General features: G+C 38.5%; 2 protein-coding genes across 2 annotated transcripts; both read left to right on the top strand.

Moving 5' to 3' along the window:
• The first annotated feature begins 68 nt into the window (after nucleotides 1-68).
• Nucleotides 69-8,185, top strand: LOC139623149 (interferon-induced, double-stranded RNA-activated protein kinase-like). Its single transcript, XM_071481144.1, has 20 exons — nucleotides 69-324; nucleotides 1,126-1,252; nucleotides 1,358-1,506; nucleotides 1,595-1,718; nucleotides 1,890-1,963; nucleotides 2,051-2,200; nucleotides 2,318-2,450; nucleotides 2,932-2,999; nucleotides 3,085-3,175; nucleotides 3,582-3,613; nucleotides 3,698-3,740; nucleotides 3,834-3,910; nucleotides 4,048-4,167; nucleotides 4,289-4,417; nucleotides 4,501-4,717; nucleotides 4,910-5,053; nucleotides 6,247-6,348; nucleotides 6,601-6,663; nucleotides 7,024-7,147; nucleotides 8,016-8,185. The coding sequence occupies exons 1-20, from the start codon at nucleotides 224-226 to the stop codon at nucleotides 8,033-8,035; spliced, it is 2,088 nt and encodes a 695-aa protein (XP_071337245.1). The 5' UTR covers nucleotides 69-223; the 3' UTR covers nucleotides 8,036-8,185.
• An 890-nt stretch (nucleotides 8,186-9,075) lies between these two features.
• Nucleotides 9,076-18,783, top strand: LOC139623150 (interferon-induced, double-stranded RNA-activated protein kinase-like). Its single transcript, XM_071481145.1, has 17 exons — nucleotides 9,076-9,334; nucleotides 10,775-10,913; nucleotides 11,029-11,183; nucleotides 11,270-11,491; nucleotides 11,569-11,701; nucleotides 12,197-12,264; nucleotides 12,368-12,458; nucleotides 12,876-12,940; nucleotides 13,031-13,121; nucleotides 13,489-13,547; nucleotides 13,645-13,764; nucleotides 13,871-13,999; nucleotides 14,102-14,306; nucleotides 15,794-15,937; nucleotides 17,258-17,356; nucleotides 17,656-17,718; nucleotides 17,964-18,783. The coding sequence occupies exons 1-17, from the start codon at nucleotides 9,225-9,227 to the stop codon at nucleotides 18,066-18,068; spliced, it is 1,998 nt and encodes a 665-aa protein (XP_071337246.1). The 5' UTR covers nucleotides 9,076-9,224; the 3' UTR covers nucleotides 18,069-18,783.
• The last annotated feature ends 525 nt before the right edge of the window (nucleotides 18,784-19,308 follow it).

Genomic DNA, 19,308 nt, shown 5'->3' with positions numbered 1-19,308 from the left:
AGTTTGCTGAACCAGTTTTGATATTTCGGACATCATGTGAAGGCACCACGTCTTGTGACGTTTACCGTGAAAACGAAACTTAGTCGCTGACAAAGCGTCGATCGGAAGCGGGCACGGCCTTACGAAGACATGGAGGTAGAGTGAGATGGACACGGAAAAAGATGTACGATTCTGGCGTTTCCAGTCTTTATGCATTTGAGCTGCGACACTTCGTCACTTTATAATGGAAAACTGCGTCGCGAAACTAAACGAGTATGCGCAGAGAACACGGTCGCTTCTGAAGTATGAGGACGCTGGATCTGTTGGCCCTGACCACATTAAAACGTGAGTTTGATAAACTGTCAGCTGGGATTTGCAACCTGCAGACTCATAGACCAACGTATTATTTGAAGGCATCGGAGACTTGAACAGGACACAACCATGTTTCCAATCCGATGCGCATTGTCATGGATGTGTGCACCTACATGTGGTCATCTGCCAAATAGCTGACGTTTTCGTTCCTAGAAATGTTGGATGTATTCTGTGTGTTCAGTTTCTCAGGTGTGGTTATACCTCCTCAGTGGGTTGTTTCCACATTCAAACTGTACATGCAACTGATGTAACACTCAGCTGACATTACTTCAAAATTGCGTTGAGATATATATATTTTTTCCTGCACTTTGAAAACCTCTGCGAAAAAAGAAACAGTAGGGAAAAGTTGAGCAGGGTGTGACGGTAACACAACTTCAAAAACAGGCTGCACTAGCTGCAGGGGTGGTGGACCTCAATATTCTTTGAGTATTGACTGAACTTAGGTATTGAATAATAATTGTTTTGAAACTGATTCCAAACTTAGGCATCATATTGGCACCAGTAGGGAAAAATCTAAGATAATAACCAGCTCCAGGGCTGGCATGTGAAATAATTTGATAGTAATACACAGATCAAGTATTGTTCATATATAATGGCACATGTGACTTAACTCCAGCTTCCCAGCCTCTCTAAGTTTCCCCATGAGGGCCTAAGGTCAAGTCTATGACTTCACCTATGGGCATATTGACTAAGTGTGCAGCTTCGTGTCTTTGTCATGCATCCTCCATCACACCCTGTTCTAGCATTATGTAACATCTTATAATTTTTCCTCAGATTTACAGTTCGAGCAGTCTTGAATGGCAAGGTGTATCCTGATGGCTCGGGGAAGAACAAGAAAGAAGCCAAACAGAATGCAGCTAGAAATGCCTTGAGAGGCCTGTTGGAGGAACCGGCTGATTGTGTGAGTTTAATGTGCCGTTTTATTCACCTGCTGCGTGCGTCAGTTTTTGTAAGACAAACTCGCATCGCATGTCCACTTGATGTACGTTCGTTGTTTTCTCGACAGACAGAAAATGCAGCAGAAGCTTCTACTGCACCAGGTCATCAGACAGGTATCATCAACTATATATCTTGGCTGAATGAACATGGTCAGAGGAAGAGGCTCATTATACAGGCTGTGGAGTCAACTAGACTGGGACCAAATGGCGCTAGTCAGTAAGTCTGCACAATGCATCCTAAATCATTCGTAGTTGTTTAGTCACCATTTAAAAATGCATTAAATAAAATATTTGTATAATATTAGGTGTTGCAGCTTTGTGGTTGGTGATAAGGAGTACCCAGCTGGCTATGGAAACACAAAGAGGGAAGCCAAGGAGGAAGCAGCAAAGCTTGTATATAATGAGATACATGGCAGTAAAACTACAGAGGTAAGTTGTAATACACACTTGTTTCTCCAGGCCTCATTAAAGCACTAGAAAAGTGCAGAGGGAAGGAACTTGAAATCCCTGTCAGTAATTGTAAAACTATCATGAATGTTCGGATTTTGGCCACACATCAATCACTGAATCATGATAAAATCATATTTTTTTGTTCTGAAGACTGGAGACGACAGATACAGTGACACATCAAGTCAGCAAAAGGAGGAATTGAAACAAAATGTGTCCGAAATCTGGTGAGAGCAAACAGTGGCAATGTATTGTGTCATTTTGTTTGGTTCTTAATGTTTTTAACCGGTGTCTGATTTGTCTTGGCATTGCAGTGATAAGACAAAAGGCTTGAGCTTAAAGACAGAGGGTGGAAGCTCTGCAGAGACAAATTTCATTGGACTGGTCAACCACTACTGTCAGAGAACAAAGCGCTTCCATGATTACATCCTAGATAGAAGATGCGGCCCACCACACAGCCCCCAGTGAGTACGATGAACCTCTATAACCTGAATAGACACTAGAGACACTGTATGAAAACACTTGATAGATATGAGAGAAATCAACAAAATGGTCTAAATATTTCCTCCCTGCATACACAGATTTTTCTACAAATTAGTGATCAATAACAAGGAATACCCCGTGGCTGAGGGTAAGAATGTCAAGGAAGCCAAACAAAATGCAGCTCAGCTGGCCTGGACTGCTCTTCAAGAACAGTCCGACTGGGACAGCAAGGTATTTCATTTTTTAGTTGTTTTGATATGATAGATTATGGTTTTTAATATGTCACCTAGTAGATTTTTAAAAAGAGGTTTTTACTTGACCATTAATTTTCTGCTCCACAAAACCATAGCCACCACAGCTAACCTCTTTTTATAATTCCTTACTATGAAACATCTAAAACATGCAAGTCCAGTGTTTTTCTTTTTTCTGGAACCACCTGGTGATGTCGCATACATTGGAATAACTGCTGTGGTTTGGTCAGTGTGACCATTAAAACCACTTACCGGTACCTATTCTGTCTGTTGTACTTAGCACAGTTTTCCAGTGCAGGTGTTGATCAGAGTTCCTGGATTCAGTCATGCAGAGAGTTTCTTTTAAATATGTGTGGTTTAACATCATAAAAAAATGAAAATGGTCCCCTTAAAATAGTAAAATATCACATTATTGTCACTCTAATGTTACACCCTGTTGAACGGGTTCTTTGTGCTTCCAGATAACTCTCTGGTCAGCAGTGTCTGATGATGGTGGACCAGCCAGGCCGCCCTCATTACCAAGCACACCGTAAGGCACCGCCTGAGGAGAGCAACGTATGGTCACGATTAATGTTGAGAATATTCTACTAATGTGTCTTACTGTATTCTCCAAGGGAGTCTCGTGGTGCACAACCAAAAAACATGCCGCCAGCAACAAGCGACTCCGCTATTTTTACCAATCCATCAAATCTTCTCAAGGATCAGGTCTGTTATTCCCAGTTGAATCCTCCAATCCTCTCATGCTTCATCAGTTTGTAATGTTCAGGTTATTGCAGAAGTTATTGTATATCAAGTGGATATAATTCACTCTTTAAGTCAAATCAGTTTTACTTATCTGGCCTTGATTATTCCTATGCAATACATTGATTAATAGATTAGCAGAATACTAATCCCTGAGGGTTACATATGTATTTGATGAGAGCAAACAAGGAAGTCAGTGTTAAAAGACAAAGAGTGCGTCAGTAATTTCAGCCAGTAAATCAAATCACATTTAATGCATTACATTCTGAGCTCTTAAGATTATTGAGGAGGACTTTGTGCCTTATATTATTGATTCTGAAAGTTTAAATACTGTATAAATGACTGTATTTTCCTACTTCCCATTACAAAGAATCAAAGTCCTGATGTGAAGCCCAAAATAAGGTAAGCCATCCAATGTAAAGCTGCAGTACACATTTTACCTGACGTCATTGCTCATTATAATTTTTATTTTTTTTGTCTTATTAGACTCGCAGCAAATTTCCCAAATGCCAACAGACACAGCAAAGAGGTAAAGTGAAAAGATACTAATTATACCAGTTTATTAGTTTGGTTTTGTTTGCTATTTTAATCTCTATATCTTGACTTTATTCTATTCGTTAAGGATGTGGTCAATTTCAGTGGCAAGAATACAGGCAATAGTCTGAGTGAGAAAACACCAACCCAATCAGTAGTCTCAAGGTATGGAAAATGAAAACATTAAATTGCAATATTAGCATGTTTTCAGTGCTGTTGGTTTGTGTGTTATCTACATACCATCAGAAAGGCATTTTTTTATTTTCAATTTGTGGCCTCAACAATACTTGTGTTTATCTCAGATTTACATCAGAATTTGACTCCATAGAGTGCCTCGGCAAAGGAGCCTTTGGCCGTGTTTTCAAGGCAAAACAAAAACTGCTGGACAAGTATTACGCTATAAAGATTGTCCGCTGCAAAGAGTAAGTCCAGTTTTTATTTTTTTTAATGCTTGATACACAGCATTTTTATGAAAGAAAAGTTACAGACACAGTGAAAAATTATTTAAAAGTCGTGTCACGTTCTTGATTTTCATTGGATCAGAAAAGCTCTACGAGAGGTGGGAGCATTATCTGACCTCCATCACTGCAATATTGTTCGATACTACACATGTTGGATGGAGGATTCAGAGTACCAATGGGACGGTACAACAGACAGTAGCAGTACTTCACAGTAAGTCTCTTTTCTCTACTGTGCTCCGTTGTTCTGTTAACTATACAGGAGGTACATCACTTCTTCTTTTCTTACTTTTCTAGGTCAACCAGTAATTCTTCTGCAAAGTTCCTCTACATTCAGATGGAGTTGTGTGACCTCAGAACACTTAGAATATGGATAGATGAGAGGAACACTCAGAATGTGAAAAAATCTCGGCGAGACTCCAAGAGAAGGGAAGACAGTCTGATCATTGCTCAGCAAATAGTCAGTGGTGTCGAGTACATTCACTCCAAGATGCTCATCCACAGAGACCTGAAGGTAAAATAATGAATTTAATCCCAGTAGTCATGAAGCTACATCTTTATTTGTTTTATTTTCTTGTTCCCTTTTGTCATGCGCTTTAATTACATTATTATTGAGCATTATGGTGTAATGTTTCCTCGAGTGGACCCCAGGAAGTGCAGTAGTAGTGGGGATACAGATAAATAAATGTGTCTTTCCTCTGGTTAGCCTGCCAACATCATGTTTGGGAGAGATGGAGAAGTGAAGATTGGAGACTTTGGTCTGGTTACTGCTGAGAATGATGACGATGCTGAGAACGTGATGGAGAGATCAGTGTACAAAGGAACTCCATCCTACATGGCTCCTGAGCAGGTGAGACGGTCTAAACTATTGTTACTTTTAGTTTCTCCTGTCTTATCAAATATTGGTTAGTAAGGGGTGAAATATATCCTGCCTTGACCATTCATGGTGCTGTACAGCACTGCTTCATTAAGCTGGGTTCCTTTCAGTCTTCTTGACTGTCAGATACGCAAGGTTGTTTACATCAGAATAGAAATAACCGTTGAGGCAGCCTTTGGTCCTTCAAGAATGCCTTCAGTTCGCGCCACTTCAGGTTTTAAATGCCATAGGGTAACACAAAAAAAAAAAGTGATGAACTCCTGTCCCTCAAAGTCAACTCTTTGGCTTTTCCCCAGTGTAGATACTGTCAAAAGTACTGGATTGGGAATCAGCGAGTATGCACGATCCTTGAATTGTGCACGAGAATTGGAAGAACTGGTAAATAGTGCAGCGTCAGATGTTGGCCACAGCCACCAACAGGTGGACCGTGTCTAGATCCAGACCCCAATGCTGTCCTAGCCGTGCCCAGACCTGTTACCTATAAATTACTTCTTTGGCCCTGTTTCTTGAACATTTTTGCGTTTGCCATTCTTATTCAGATAAAATGCTTGTTTTTTTCCCCCATGCTTCATGAAATGATACACAAAGCCTTTGGCTCTTACTCTGAGGGTCTTTGTTATGTTGCTGAGCCTTCTGCATTGTGCTTCTGGAGTCATCTTAGCTGGGAGACAGTTCTTAATCATAAATCTTCTGAGGTCTCTCATTTAGTAGGCATATTTCAAAGTGCTAAAGTTTTTATAAGTCAAAGTAGCTTTAACTCACACTTCCAATCTGGTTTCCTTGGTTGGACTCCAAGTTTAATAACTCCCGACTTCAATTAGCTTTCGTTAATGCCATTAGCCAAGGGGTTCATATACTTTTTCCAACCTACACTGTGAGTGTTTGAATTATGTTTTCAGTATGGTCAAGACCAGCACATGATTTGTGTGTTATCATTAATATAGACTGTTTGTTCATTATTGTAACTGAGATAAAGATCTGACCATATTTTAAGACAAATTTATACATAAATGCAGATAATTCCCAAGAGTTTCTGGCAGTGACGTAGAATGAAACAAAGTGAATTTACAAACTTAACTATGGCTTTACGAATTCTCTATGATCATCATAGTGAAGAGAAGATGCAGGTTTCACAGCACAGATGTCTTGTTCTTGTTTTATGGCAGAAGAGCAAGAGCACTTATGACCGAAAAGTGGACATATTTGCCTTGGGGTTGATATATTTTGAACTTCTCTGGAACCTCTCTACTGGCCATGAGAGGAAAGTGGTGAGTTTTTTCAAGACACAATCCAAAATCCTGTTGTAAATGTCAGTGACTTGCTATGTTAATAATTGCTTTGTTAATAATTGTTGTGTCAAACATACAATACCAGGCATTTTATCAGGTACCAGAGGAGTGTTTACATTGTTATTTAATATTATTTATTAAATTGTAAATTTTAAAAGAAAACTATTGGACATCATTTTTGTGAGGCCTCCTACATGTTCTTCATCACTTTTACCATTGCATAAATACCAGATTTGGGACGATGCCAGAGGCCAGAAACTTCCACAAGGGTTTTCACACAGTTTTCCCAAAGAGGTAAATCAATATTTTTTTTTAATTTATTTGAAACATGAAACAGTATTTCCTACGGGGTGGCAGTCACTTACCCTATGAGGGAAGAATTGCGATTGAGGTGCAGGGATTTTCACTATTATTATCAGTCACCCTCCTGTACGGCCCCAAAGGGGAAACAATAGACTGTCAATCATGTAAAATATCAAGCAGGACTGTTGATAGTTTTGCTGAAAGGGGGCAATCTCGGTGTAAAAGATATGCATTGCTTAGTCATCCAAATGCAGGAAATACTGTAGACTGGATCTTCACAATCAGTGAAAGCATGTATTGATATTTCGAAGATCTCTTACAGAGATTTTGTTTGTTGTTGTTTCATTGCAGAACCAAATAATAAAGTCAATGCTGCATGCGAAGCCTGAAGACCGACCTGAAGCAAGAAAACTGAAGACAGACCTGGAAGAGTGCATGCATGCATTGCACGAGTTAAAAAATATGCAGCGAGAGAGTAAGACTGTCTGATTACTACAGGGACTCATTCAAACAAACACCTCAGTCATCACAAGCATGACTATTTATTTAGTGTCACATCCTATAATACATTCATACATTTGAATTCTGTCCATTTTAATAATTATGTTTTCATGATCAGATGGAATATTATTAATCATGATTATGTAATAGTTGATGTGAAAAGGCGCATAAAATAATTCACTTAATCACAGTAATTCACATAAAAAGTGAATGACATGAAAGCAAATTTTGCTCCACATTCACTTTTAATAAAGAACCTTGTCTCTGGTTAGCACTATGACAAATGGGTCAGTTGTCAATGTGTTTGTGATAGAGAGCAGGAAAGGACGGGCTGAGCAAATCAATGTGCAGTGCACAGCTGTACAATGAAAAAATGTTTTAGCCATTTGAAATAGTAAAAAATAAATAAATAACCAACTTATGGTAGTCAATGTATTGATATTGTGGCAGGCCACCACATAGAAATCAATGCATCAAGAATATTTTAGTTTCATTATGAAACTGTAGCGAGGAGGAGACAGTGGCCCAGGACACATTTAAGTACAGACTACTAAAAGAATGTGGCTGTATATGATCAGTCTCAATGTGTCTTTGGTTCGTTAACACCTGCACTCAAGCTGTCCACTTGTGATCGGATGTGTGATCCGAAAAACTGTCACAGTGTGACCCATTAGGTCCACTAAAAACTCTTGAACAGCCGCATGAGTATTTAGTTTCCCATGAAACTGCACATGAACGTGGGCATGGGCTACTTTTTATTTGATTGGTCCGGTTTCTCATTAAATGTTAAATTATACAATGAAGTGAAGTTTTCCCTTTTTCTTCTCTCTTCTTTTTCTTAGGCTCAGCATACAGTAACTGAAAACTCATGACCTTTGGATTTGCCTGAATATACTGTCATTTTACCATTAGGGAGGCTCTGAGAGACTAAATCCCTTTCCAGCATGACAGGGCGAAGACAGTAATTTTCATTATTAATAAATAACATTGCTATCAAGGTCAAGTGTTTTCTGTTCTCTAGAAGGAAGCATTTGCGACCAACCTGTGTGCATGCTGTTTTACTTATTTAACACTACCAGTATAATCAGGTAAGTCCAAAACCATGGTTATTTGTGGGCGGGGTCAATGCCCAAGATGGATTGGAAACCTGAAAGCAACAAAGCTGGTGTGTGGCACATTGAGCAAGGTCAGTATTTATATGTGAACCGAATGAAACTGAACCCTACACGAAGCTGCGGCCCTACACAGACCAGTGACCACCAGAACTGCTTTGCAACACACACTTTGAGTAAGGGGACACTGTGGGAGACACTTGCTGGGATTCAGGAAGGACCTGAATCCTGTGCCGTGTGGGTCCTTTGGGCCCTAAAACATGAAACTCTGGCATATTCACACAGCAGGCAGCGGTTAGTGAGTCAATCGTGCCTTCTTGTAACATGTTATTCAATTCTCTCAATAAAAGCATGAATGGGACATTCCTATGCTTAAGTTTTGCTGGTTAAGTCAAGGTTTAGTTCCCCTCTGGCCCTGCTTGCCCATTGCTACTGCAGTTGCCCCCTTCACCCCAAAAGACAGACCTTGGGGTGAACCCTCCCTAACCATGTATTTGAGATGCCCCCTTTTTTCACATATTTTCCCTGCCCCTGAGACATTATGTATATGCCACTGGACAATTTTTCTTAATCCGGCCAATGCCAGAAATGTAAGATTCATATTTTTTTAAGGCTAAGAGGGAGCATATTAATTGCTCTAAAGCAAATGTTGTTTTGATGCTTTCATAGCGCTGAACCCGTCTTTGATAACTCATTTTACCAACAGTCATCACTTGTTAGAGGGTGACAGTGCAGTTTCCGTGTAGGCGGTGTACGAGTGAGGAGTGATCATCCCCATTAGTCGAAGAAATCGAAACTGAAGTTTTGATCGACGCAGGCGAATCGAAAGACTGCGAAGTGTAGGTCGAAACCGGGAAGAGAGGAGTACTGTAAGCTCTCCCATTTGTTGCAGCAGCTATGTCATTTTTAATGTCATTTTAAGGTCAAATTTCGGTCTTTATGATGGAAACGCGAGATTCCGTCTCCAGACTACACGGGTATGCGCAGAGAGCGGGCTGGGAGCTGAGATTTGACGAGCTTGGCTCTTACGGCCCGGACCATGATAAAACGTAAGTTGGGTCAAATTTTGGCACAGCGTTCACTTAGCCCTGCACATTTGCTTCTTCTGCCGTATTCGTGCTTCACCTGGTAAGAGGTGAGTGGGTCAGAGATCTGCTCCAAAGGTCGGCTCGGTGATGCTGCGGGTGGTGGGGGCTGAATATCAACAGGGACCGCTGGGAAACTGCTGCAGAAACATGAGTGGACATGTTAATTGCACGCTTCCTCATCTTGTTCTATTGAATCATTATGCAGTAAATGTTACTACTACAGGTATATAAATGTACACTACCAGTCAAAAGTTTTTGAACAGCCCTATTTTTTAATCATGTAAATTCCCTAGAACATGGGCCTTTATTAAAGTGTTAATGCAAACAATCCAAACAAGTTTCCCAACTTTTACTGATGACTCACAAACCCTCTGTCTGTGCAAAGGCAGTGCTGGAAAAAACTGTTATACCCTCTGATGCATTTTTAGGATAATGCTGTACTGCAAGTAAGAAAGGAAGACAGGGGTTGGTTGGTCAGAGTTATTCAAAAATAAATAAATAAAAAAATTATCCAACAATAATGACTCAAAACATTAGAAGAACGTGACCGGACAGTGGCTTCAAAAAATGGAAGACCAGTACGGGCTCCAGACTTAAACCATGGAGCTGGTTTGGGATTAACTGGACAGAAGGTGAAAGCAAAGCAGCCTGCAAGTGCAACACATTGGTGGGAACATTGTGTTGGGATGAACTTTCTGAACAATACTTGGTTTCCATTGCAGAAAGAACTCCACAAATGTGTTTGTGCTGGATGAGTCAAAAAAGTTCAGATTAAATCTAGTTCAACAAGAAGATTCCACAACTCCTCGTTTTTGAAATCTCCATTATTCATTTGTTCTATGCTTTAATTGCAGAAACACTGAGACACTGAATTATGTAAATTTAAAGAACAGCTAAAGAAATTACAGTTCTAAAACTTTTGACTGGTAATACGGTAGCCTATAGAGGACTTTATTCAAAATATAATGCAATAATCCAATTTGCATTTTTATTGAAAATTTTACTCAAATAACACATACATGTGTGGAAAATTACAATGCTATTGTGGAATTACATTTTCATTTTAAAGTTTACATTATCATTTGAATATAGTCCCCTATAGGCCTACACACAGTAGTGTAGCAGAGGAGAAATATGAAGTAATATGACAACACACATATGAAAAGTACAGATACGTAAAAACTGTAAGAAGTATACAATGCACACCCACAACATTTACAGTATCTTACCATTTAAATAATGTCCTCAAAAGAGCATTTATTTCTCAACAGTAGTGATGATAAGTTGAAACATTAATGCTTAGTGATGATCTTTCGTTGTGTTGTCATGTACCCTACCACCACCAACATCACTGCAAGTCAATTTCCATGTATAACCAAAGGTATTACAATTCCCCATCAGATTTACTGTAACAGCTGTCCTGAATGGTAAAGTCTATGGGAACGGCGAGGGGAAGAATAAGAAGGAAGCCAAACAGAATGCAGCTGAAATTACCCTGAGATATTTTTTGGAGAAACAACGACAGAACCCAGCTGTATCCGTAAGACGATCGTCTCTCTTTGCTCAACTAGGACAGATTGGATTGTCTGTTACCAAGAGTGACAGGCCAGTTCACGATTCAGTTCTCATTGATCTTTTTGTTGTTTTCTTGACAGACAGAAAATGCTGCTGAAAATCTTACTGCATCACTTTATCAGACAAGCATCTCTGATACTGACTACGTGAGCCTGCTGTATGAGTATGGGCTTAGGAACAAGATCTCTATAAAGCCTGTGGAGTCATTAAGAGTGGGATCAAATATTTCTTTTCTGTAAGCCTCTAGATTGCATTGAAATTGATATTTATTCCATTTATCATGTGTCCATTTTAATTTTTTATTTTTTTTCATGACATTAGATGTAGATTCAAAGTTGGTGATAAGGATTACCCAGCTGCCTCTGCGAAAACCAAGAAGGAGGCGAAGAAGGAAGCAGCCAAGCTTGTGTGTCTGACCTTAGGTGTGAAGCCTAGAAACAGAACGACAAATTTCATTTCATTTGTCATCAAATACTGCGAGAAAACAGGCAGAATCTATAATTTCATTGAAGAGAAAAGATGCGGTCCAGTACATAGCCCTACGTAAGTATGATTACACTGTGCTGATGTAAGAGTGTGTATATTTTAAAGATCCTAAGTTTTCCTTCCTGCCTACACAGATTTTTTTACAAGTTAGTGATCAATGACAAGGACTACCCTGTGGGTGAAGGAAAGACCATCACAGAAGCCAGACAGAATGCAGCTCAGCTAGCCTGGTCTGCTCTTCAGGAACAGTCAGACTGGGACAGCAAGGTTCTTCATATTTTCTGTCCTTTTGAAACGTTAAACTATGGGTTTAATACCCCCCTTAAATTGATATCATGCATAATGTTTATGCTCTATTCCTTTGTTAAACATTAAATATAGTCTTTATATGTCTCTGAAGCAGAATGTTGACTGTGTCTTTATTTCTCCTGATGTTTGTCGTCATCTCTCAGATTTACCGCTCAAGAGAAACATAGTTACCACTGTGTATTATACCTCATTTTATTTTGAAAGCCCTTAATTTAAAACATTCAAACCAACTCTTTTCTCTTTTCTTTTTCCTAGGATTGCTGTTTTGTTTTTAGTATTTTTCCACTTTTTCTCCATGTTGAGAAGTGATGTTGACTCATGCTAAGAGTGACGGCAGAAGCAACACCAGCTACTGCTGTATTTCTGTGGTTTAACATGAAGAAAAAATTAAATGGCGTCATTGAAAATATCTTATTGACTGATTAATAATGGTACTCATTTTGTTTCTTTTAGGTGTCCTTCAGGTCAACAGTTTCCGAAGATAGCGCACCAACAATGTTGCCATCACCAACAATGACACTGTAAGCACACACTGACATTAATAGTAGAGCTGGAGTTTGAAACTTGGATGGAGTTTGAAACTTATAAAACTGAACTAACATCTTGTATGTATGTAATTTCAAGGGAGTCCCCTAAGACATCATCCCAAATCATGGCAAGGAGTACAAGTGAATCAGAAATACCCACAGATTCATCGACTCCCCCCAAGACTCAGGTCTCTTATTTTTTATGTTTCTTTGTATAGTCAAGGAAATTGAAAAGCTGAACGTTGTCTTCTTCATGTTTTTACAATAAAACATGTCTCTGTGTCAATGTCACCCAGTTTCTACGCTGAAAATGTCACCATGGCCAAGCCAGACAGTGCTTTTTCTTTTAAGTTCTTGTGCCACCACATTAATAAATGAAAACTATCTATAGTGAGTATGCTAGTAGCCTATATTAACAGTGGTGGCAGCAGATCCTAAGAGCAGCTTCTTTTACATATCAATGTTGTCACATGAAAAAAATGAAAGCTGTTCCTCAGAAGTGATGTTATTGTCAAGCAGTGCTACTACAGGATGGATAATTTGCTTTGGAACATGCTACACTGTAAAAACTATATTTTATTTTATTTTTTTGTATTACATTTCAGGTGTCCCTGAGGTCAGCTGTGTCTGTAGACAGTGCACCAACCAGGCTGTCGGCACCATCTTCACTGTAAGTCATTTATTAGTTCTAGTATTTAAGCAGATGGTTGAGGTCATTACAACGAAAGCTGTACTCATGCCCCTCATTTTATTCTCCAAGGGAGTCTCTTGAAGTATCATCACAGAGCATGCCAACGGGTACAAGTGACTCAGTAATCTTTACAGATTCATCAAATCCCTCCAAGGAACAGGTCTGCTATTTTGCTTATTATCCTTGTTTAATGTTCAAACACAAATCCCACCTTTGTCAGTATATATTATGCTTACTATGTGGGTAGTGAGAGCCATAAAATAAAGAAGTAGTATAGGAGCAAGAAATATGAGTTCATGTCATCAAGAAAAAGTTGCAAGTTGTTCTAAATGTAATACAGCTACCTGCATATGAAGACAGCCAGCTCTTAAAACATCTGTCAACAACTAGGCTTTTTCAATTAGATGGGCAACACATGGAGCATCCCTCTTCAGTTTGAATGGCCAATTAGCCAATTCAAATAGAAATATTCTGATTATTAAGTAGGAATATTCAGCCTTTAAATGCATGTCATGTCATTTTATCAGGATGTTGTCAAAAACAAAAATATGGAAAACAGACCAAGTGAGATGTCATCCCTGTCACGGTATGGAAAAACACAAAGTTTCAATTTTAACATGTATTTATACAAATATGGTTAAAATTGAACATTTGTATCTAACTGTCTGTGTCAATCTTAACAGGTTTTCTTCAGAATTTGATTCCATAGAGTGTCTTGCTAGGGGAGGCTTTGGTCGTGTTTACAAAGCAAGAGAAAAACTGATGGACAAGTGTTACGCTGTAAAGGTTGTCTGCAGTAATCGGTAAGTTATGTATGCTCAGTAAGTTTTCAATACACAGGTCAGCAGTTTTGTACAAGGAATGCATGAATAAGTGAGACTTTTTTTTTTTTGTACTTCTTTTGATCAGAAAAGCTCTACGAGAGGTGGGTGCATTGGAAGAAATCCTTCACTGTAATATTGTGAGATACTACAATTGTTGGCAGGAGGATTCAGAATATCAATGGGACAGCACAGCTGACAGTTGCAGCAGTTCGCAGTAAGTCTCATTTGCTTGTTTAAATCTTTGCTCTAGTGCATTTATTTACTAAATGCTGAGGTATGAATTCATGTGATTTTACTAGATGTCTAACTTTTCTAGGTCTAACAGTAATTCATCGCACAAGTTTCTCTATATTAAGATGGAGTTGTGTGACACCAAAACAATCAAAGATTGGATAAATGAGAAGAATAAGGAAACTATGCCAGAGACGAAGAGAAGAGAAGAAAGTCTACCCATTGTCCAGCAGATAGTCAGTGGAGTCGAATGCATTCACTCCAAGAAGATCATCCACAGAGACCTGAAGGTGAGATCCAGGAGTACAGGCTGAGACACAGTTGATCCAGTCTATTGGGCTAGTTCACACTGGTACATGGTACTGGCGATTTTTATCTTACTGTGATCCACCACTTACTATGTGCTGGTATTTTATTGTCCAAATAAAGCCAGTGAGAAGCAGAAATGTGCTGCTAGTCTTCTTCTGTCTGTGAGTAACTTCTACTCAAACGCGTTTGTGGCTACCAGAGAGCAGGTTTAGTGAAAACTGAGTTTGTTAAACTTGAGCTGAGGGAAACTGAGTTTTAGGTTTCTAAAACAGAGGTGACTGAAACTCCCACTCTTAAACCATGCAATGCAGCATTTATAGCACATTACTGTCATAGTATTCCTCATGGTGTGATTGGTCGCACTGATAAAACATTGCTATTGTAGTTATCCCAGCATATTGAAGAATATGTGAATATTTCTTAATGAACATAACCATAATGTAGTGGAGAAGACTAAGATTTTTAAATGTAGTTTAAAAACAAGTTTTTAATTAGCTGTATAGACTTAATATAGTGACTTAGTATAGTGACAATGAACTTTACATTTACTATACATTGAAACATAGTCATTGAGTGCTAGTAAGCTTAGATTTATAGTATGTTTTGTATATATCAAATAGCCATCTACAGATTCACACTTTGTTTAAAGCAAGAGATCTCATGGTATGAGGTCATAGGTCTGTATATAAAGTGTTTCTTATCTGATTCACATTTTTGTATTTCATCTTTCAATTGCTGCCACCTGCAATATGTTCCAGTCAGGTTATGGCTGAATAAATACATGTAAAAATGTATTATATTATACACAGTAAGATTCCACCACTTTGTCCCTGGTTCATGTTCTGCATGTGGACTTTGTTGGATGTCATTCTACATCTCTCTCTCTTCATTTTCCATTATCACTGTCAATGTCTTGTAATTTCCCATTAAAATGTGAATATTTGCATATTTATTACAGGAGAGCCCAAAAATAAAGTGATTCTGAAACGTAAAATAGTTAACACTCTAAATCTCATTGATTATCATAATAAAAAACAATCAGTAGCAGGATGCCATTCCCTTCTTTGATCCAAGTAAAATAAAAGATGTGACGCTGTGGTTCAGGATCGTTACATCCACTGTGCATCATACATTATGTAATCATCTCCACATGACAGTTCTTGAGCTCTCTCCTCAAAAAGTACGAGGCTAAAGTGTGAAACAAGTCTCAAAAGACACGTATTGGGAGATAGTCTTGACCGATGTTCCAATGAGATGTTTCTTATGGATTTTAGGGAGGAAAAACAGACCTAGCTTATCAGAATCATTCAGAACCTTAAATTTGAATTTGTTATCTTACATGTCCTCCTCACGAGGCAAGTTTCAGGGTTTTGAACTATGGTTCTTGGTTCAGGTCCTGAGTTTAGCAGATTATTTTTGACTACACTACGATCATTTGTTCAAATTGCTTTTGCTTTTCAGTGGTTAGCCTGCCAACATCATGTTCGGACTGGATGGAAAAGTGAAGATCGGGGACTTCGGTCTGGCCATTGCTGAGGCTGATGACGATGATGAAAACCAGACAGAGAGAACAAACAAAACAGGAACCAAATCTTACATGGCTCCTGAACAAGTGAGATGGTCTGAAGTTATCATTCACTTCTGATTCTTTTGTTTGTTTTTTTTTCTTTTGATAAGCTCAATGCCACCTGCATGCCCACCATACTTAATAGTGGCCCTGGTTTTCCTTAATCATAGCGAGGTTAACTACCTTCTCCTGATATCCTTTCAAATCTCCTGTTGGGTTCCAGATTGCAGTAGTTCCACTTTTCATCCCACTGATTACACAGCTACACTTTGTCTCATCCCCAGTCTTACAGATTGCACTTACTGTTTTTCTCTCTTTCTTAACATTTCTTCTATTTAATTGCATCTTTTTTTTCAAGCCAACACTTTATCTCCTCCTTTTATCACTGCATAAATACTAGATTTTGAGTAAGGCCAGAAGGTAGACGCTTCCTGAAGAGTTTGGTCTGATCTTACCTCTAGGAAGCCTCCTAAACGGTGCTATAAGATCCTTAGAGTTTCCTTTTAAACCTTTTCACCAAATTTCTGAGTCACTTTTCTAAAGGACAGAGAGAACTCATGCTAAGAGAAAGTGTGAGGCTGACTCTGTCGCTATAAATCATGTTTAATGAATGAACTCACTCACTATGTCTACAGGGATTAGTTGACCCATCTAGTTACCATTCATTAATACACAGCACAACAAGCAAGTATTGCAAGTGTACAGTTGAGCAAACCATCATCTCAGATGTTGTTGGATTGTTTTGATTTGTCGGTGAGCTGATTGGATCTTAATTAACTTGATCAAATATGCTTTTTAAAAGCAATCTATCACTGTATTATTTCAAGACACTAGTACGACGAGGCACACCTGCATCAGCTGACTGACTGTAAACAGGTCTGAGTGACTTAGCAGTCCTCTGAATTTCCTCTAACTTCTCTCAGACTTAAGACCTACTCTTTGCCCTAAAAGGCTTTGTGAATTACTCCTAGACAAAAAATAAGGAGTCCTAAAGTTAGACCTGACATGGCCCTTATTTTTGGGAGCTTCCTCCACCTCAGCCAGGTAGGAGCTCGTTTTAGCCTTGGGATGTTTTGTGAATACAGTCCCTGAAACCTTGGAAGAAAGAGATTCCATACAGTGTGAAAAATATGTTGGTGTATGATAACAATGTAATCTTGAAAAGTTGCATGAACTCCCCCTCCCAAGTGGTACTTACAGCCAAATGTTTTTACCACTTTTAGGCCAAGAGAACATACTATTAGTTTTAATTTAACTGCAAAATTTAAGCAGTGAAAACTGTTCAGCTTCTTTTACCTCATATGTAGAACTTGTTCATTTAAACTGTCATGCCTATTTTGGTACTGTGCTCTTGTTTTACGACAGAGGAGCAACAGGTATGGCCACAAAGTGGACATATTTGCTTTGGGATTGATATACTTTGAATTACTTTGGAACCTCTCTACTGGCCATGAAAGAGGAGTGGTGAGTGTTTCATATATAACAATATGCTGTAAACTGTCTCAAGGGTTTACTTGCAACTTGCCATCATTTTAGCACAATACTGTTTATACAAATAAGAAACTAGCTATTTACCTGTGTTTAATGTCTTTTTAGTAGGGATGAAAAGCACAGTACTGATGGCACTTACTGTTTTTTCTGTTTTGCTTAAAACTGTATTTGTCGTACTGAATTGCAACAGACATTATTGCTCTTCTTAGTTTTTGTTTGTTTTTTCAAGCCAACTTGCACTTTATCTCCTCATTTTATCACTGCAATACTAGATTTTGGGTAAGGCCAGAAGTCAGACGCTTCCTGAAGAATTTTCATCGAAGTTTCCACGAGAGGTACCATCACGTTCTTCTAATATTCTTATTATAATAAGTGATTTACTTGCCATATGAGGCAGTATTACCCACTGTGTGCCAGTGCCAGTCTTTATTAAAAAAAAGACTTTGGAGAGTTTGAGTTACAGGGGTTTGCACTCTTACCAAATCCCAATTTCAAAAGCTTCATAAATGTTGCTGTATGTTGCATTTATTATTCGTGGTAAAGTGCTCTCAGAAGCTATTCTTATTATGTTTTTTCGCAGAACCAAATAATTATGTCGATGTTGTGTGTGAAGCCAGAGGACCGACCTGAAGCCAGTGCACTAAAAGCCGACCTGGAAAAATGGGCTGAGACACTTAATGCATAAAATATGTGTCAGGAAAAAGTAATTGTCTGATTATAACCAGGGCTTGTGATAAGGCATAAGAGATTCTGGAAATCTGCCTCTTCTGTGGTCAATAAACTTGTGAACTATCTAAAAAGAAATCTTAAAATCTAACTGGATTTAAAATCAGGGAATGAAACATGAAATCAAACACTATTATGATTTGTTTGTTTTGTTTTTCATTTATTCATGTGGTTATTTAGCTTCTAGCTAATTTCCATCCTCAGTGCCTGGGCAGGTGAAGGAAACAATAAAATACAGACACCACTACAACATCATATTCATAACCATGCTGCCATACACAGATATATACACAAACACACAATAACAATATTTCACAGGAACAAACCCAAAACAGATCGTAGATACCAAAACAGCACATACCTATCTCCAAGGTGATTAAAACAGGTAATCACAATGTCAAATTAATGTTGACAAGACCGGATACTTAAAATCCATTTTTTTACTTTTCAAGAGAAAATATGAAAATCTGTGCAGATTTTAAACAATTTTAGACAGGAAATTTTAAATTTGGTCAGCAAAGTAGTTTTTCTTCTAAATTATCATGTGCCAGGAGCTTTTTGTTTCAACAGGTGACCTTTTTTTCTATTGTGGAAAATGTATTTAAAGTGATGTCGCATTACAGCCTTTGTATTGCTTTGTATTGAGTATATTAAGTTGGGAAATTAAATAATTGTTTTCCTGAGCAAAATGGTGATTTATATACAATTATTACTTTGTATATAGACAACCTTGCAGCCCTCTCTACAGGTGGCATACAGCTGCTTCGGAGTTTATGCTGCAGGTGTTGAGTTGGATTCCAGTAGACTTTGTGACTTGACTTCAAGCACAAGCTGTGCTGTGATTTTGGCTATATATACACACTTGTAAAAGTATCACTCAGAGAGAAAGTTAGAAACTTACTCATATCAGTTGCCATTAGGTCAGAATATAGAGGTTTGCCTGCAGAGGAAAGGCCCGACCTCACACTCTCCCCGGAGGGACCCCACGCAGGCACAGGGAGAACACGCAAACTCCACACAGAAAGGATCCAAGCCCGGGGTTCAAACCCAGAACCTTTCATTTAAAGCTTGTAAAGCTTGATTTCCAGTAAATTTCAATTTGTCTCTAGTAAAGAAATCCAATACTGCTCCCTAATTAATTCATACTTGCAACTGGATGTTGAATGCCATTACATTTTTCTTTTTTTTTTTTTTCAATT

This window comes from Trachinotus anak, unplaced genomic scaffold (genome assembly GCF_046630095.1).
Source record: "Trachinotus anak isolate AG129_WGS33_773 ecotype Australia unplaced genomic scaffold, CSIRO_AGI_Tana_v1 ptg000007l, whole genome shotgun sequence".
Lineage (NCBI taxonomy): Eukaryota > Metazoa > Chordata > Actinopteri > Carangiformes > Carangidae > Trachinotus > Trachinotus anak.
Note: the sequence above shows the minus strand (reverse complement) of the source record. Positions and strands in the feature narration are given on the sequence as shown.

Excerpts from the sequence above, each read along its gene's own strand:
- LOC139623149 (XM_071481144.1), top strand. The coding sequence starts at position 224 with ATGGAAAACTGCGTCGCGAAACTAAACGAGTATGCGCAGAGAACACGG. Across the intron at positions 325-1,125 it reads GGCCCTGACCACATTAAAAC|ATTTACAGTTCGAGCAGTCT; the intron begins GTGAGTTTGATA and ends ATTTTTCCTCAG. Across the intron at positions 4,718-4,909 it reads TCATCCACAGAGACCTGAAG|CCTGCCAACATCATGTTTGG; the intron begins GTAAAATAATGA and ends TCCTCTGGTTAG.
- LOC139623150 (XM_071481145.1), top strand. The coding sequence starts at position 9,225 with ATGATGGAAACGCGAGATTCCGTCTCCAGACTACACGGGTATGCGCAG. Across the intron at positions 9,335-10,774 it reads GGCCCGGACCATGATAAAAC|ATTTACTGTAACAGCTGTCC; the intron begins GTAAGTTGGGTC and ends ATTCCCCATCAG. Across the intron at positions 11,492-11,568 it reads GGTCCAGTACATAGCCCTAC|ATTTTTTTACAAGTTAGTGA; the intron begins GTAAGTATGATT and ends CTGCCTACACAG.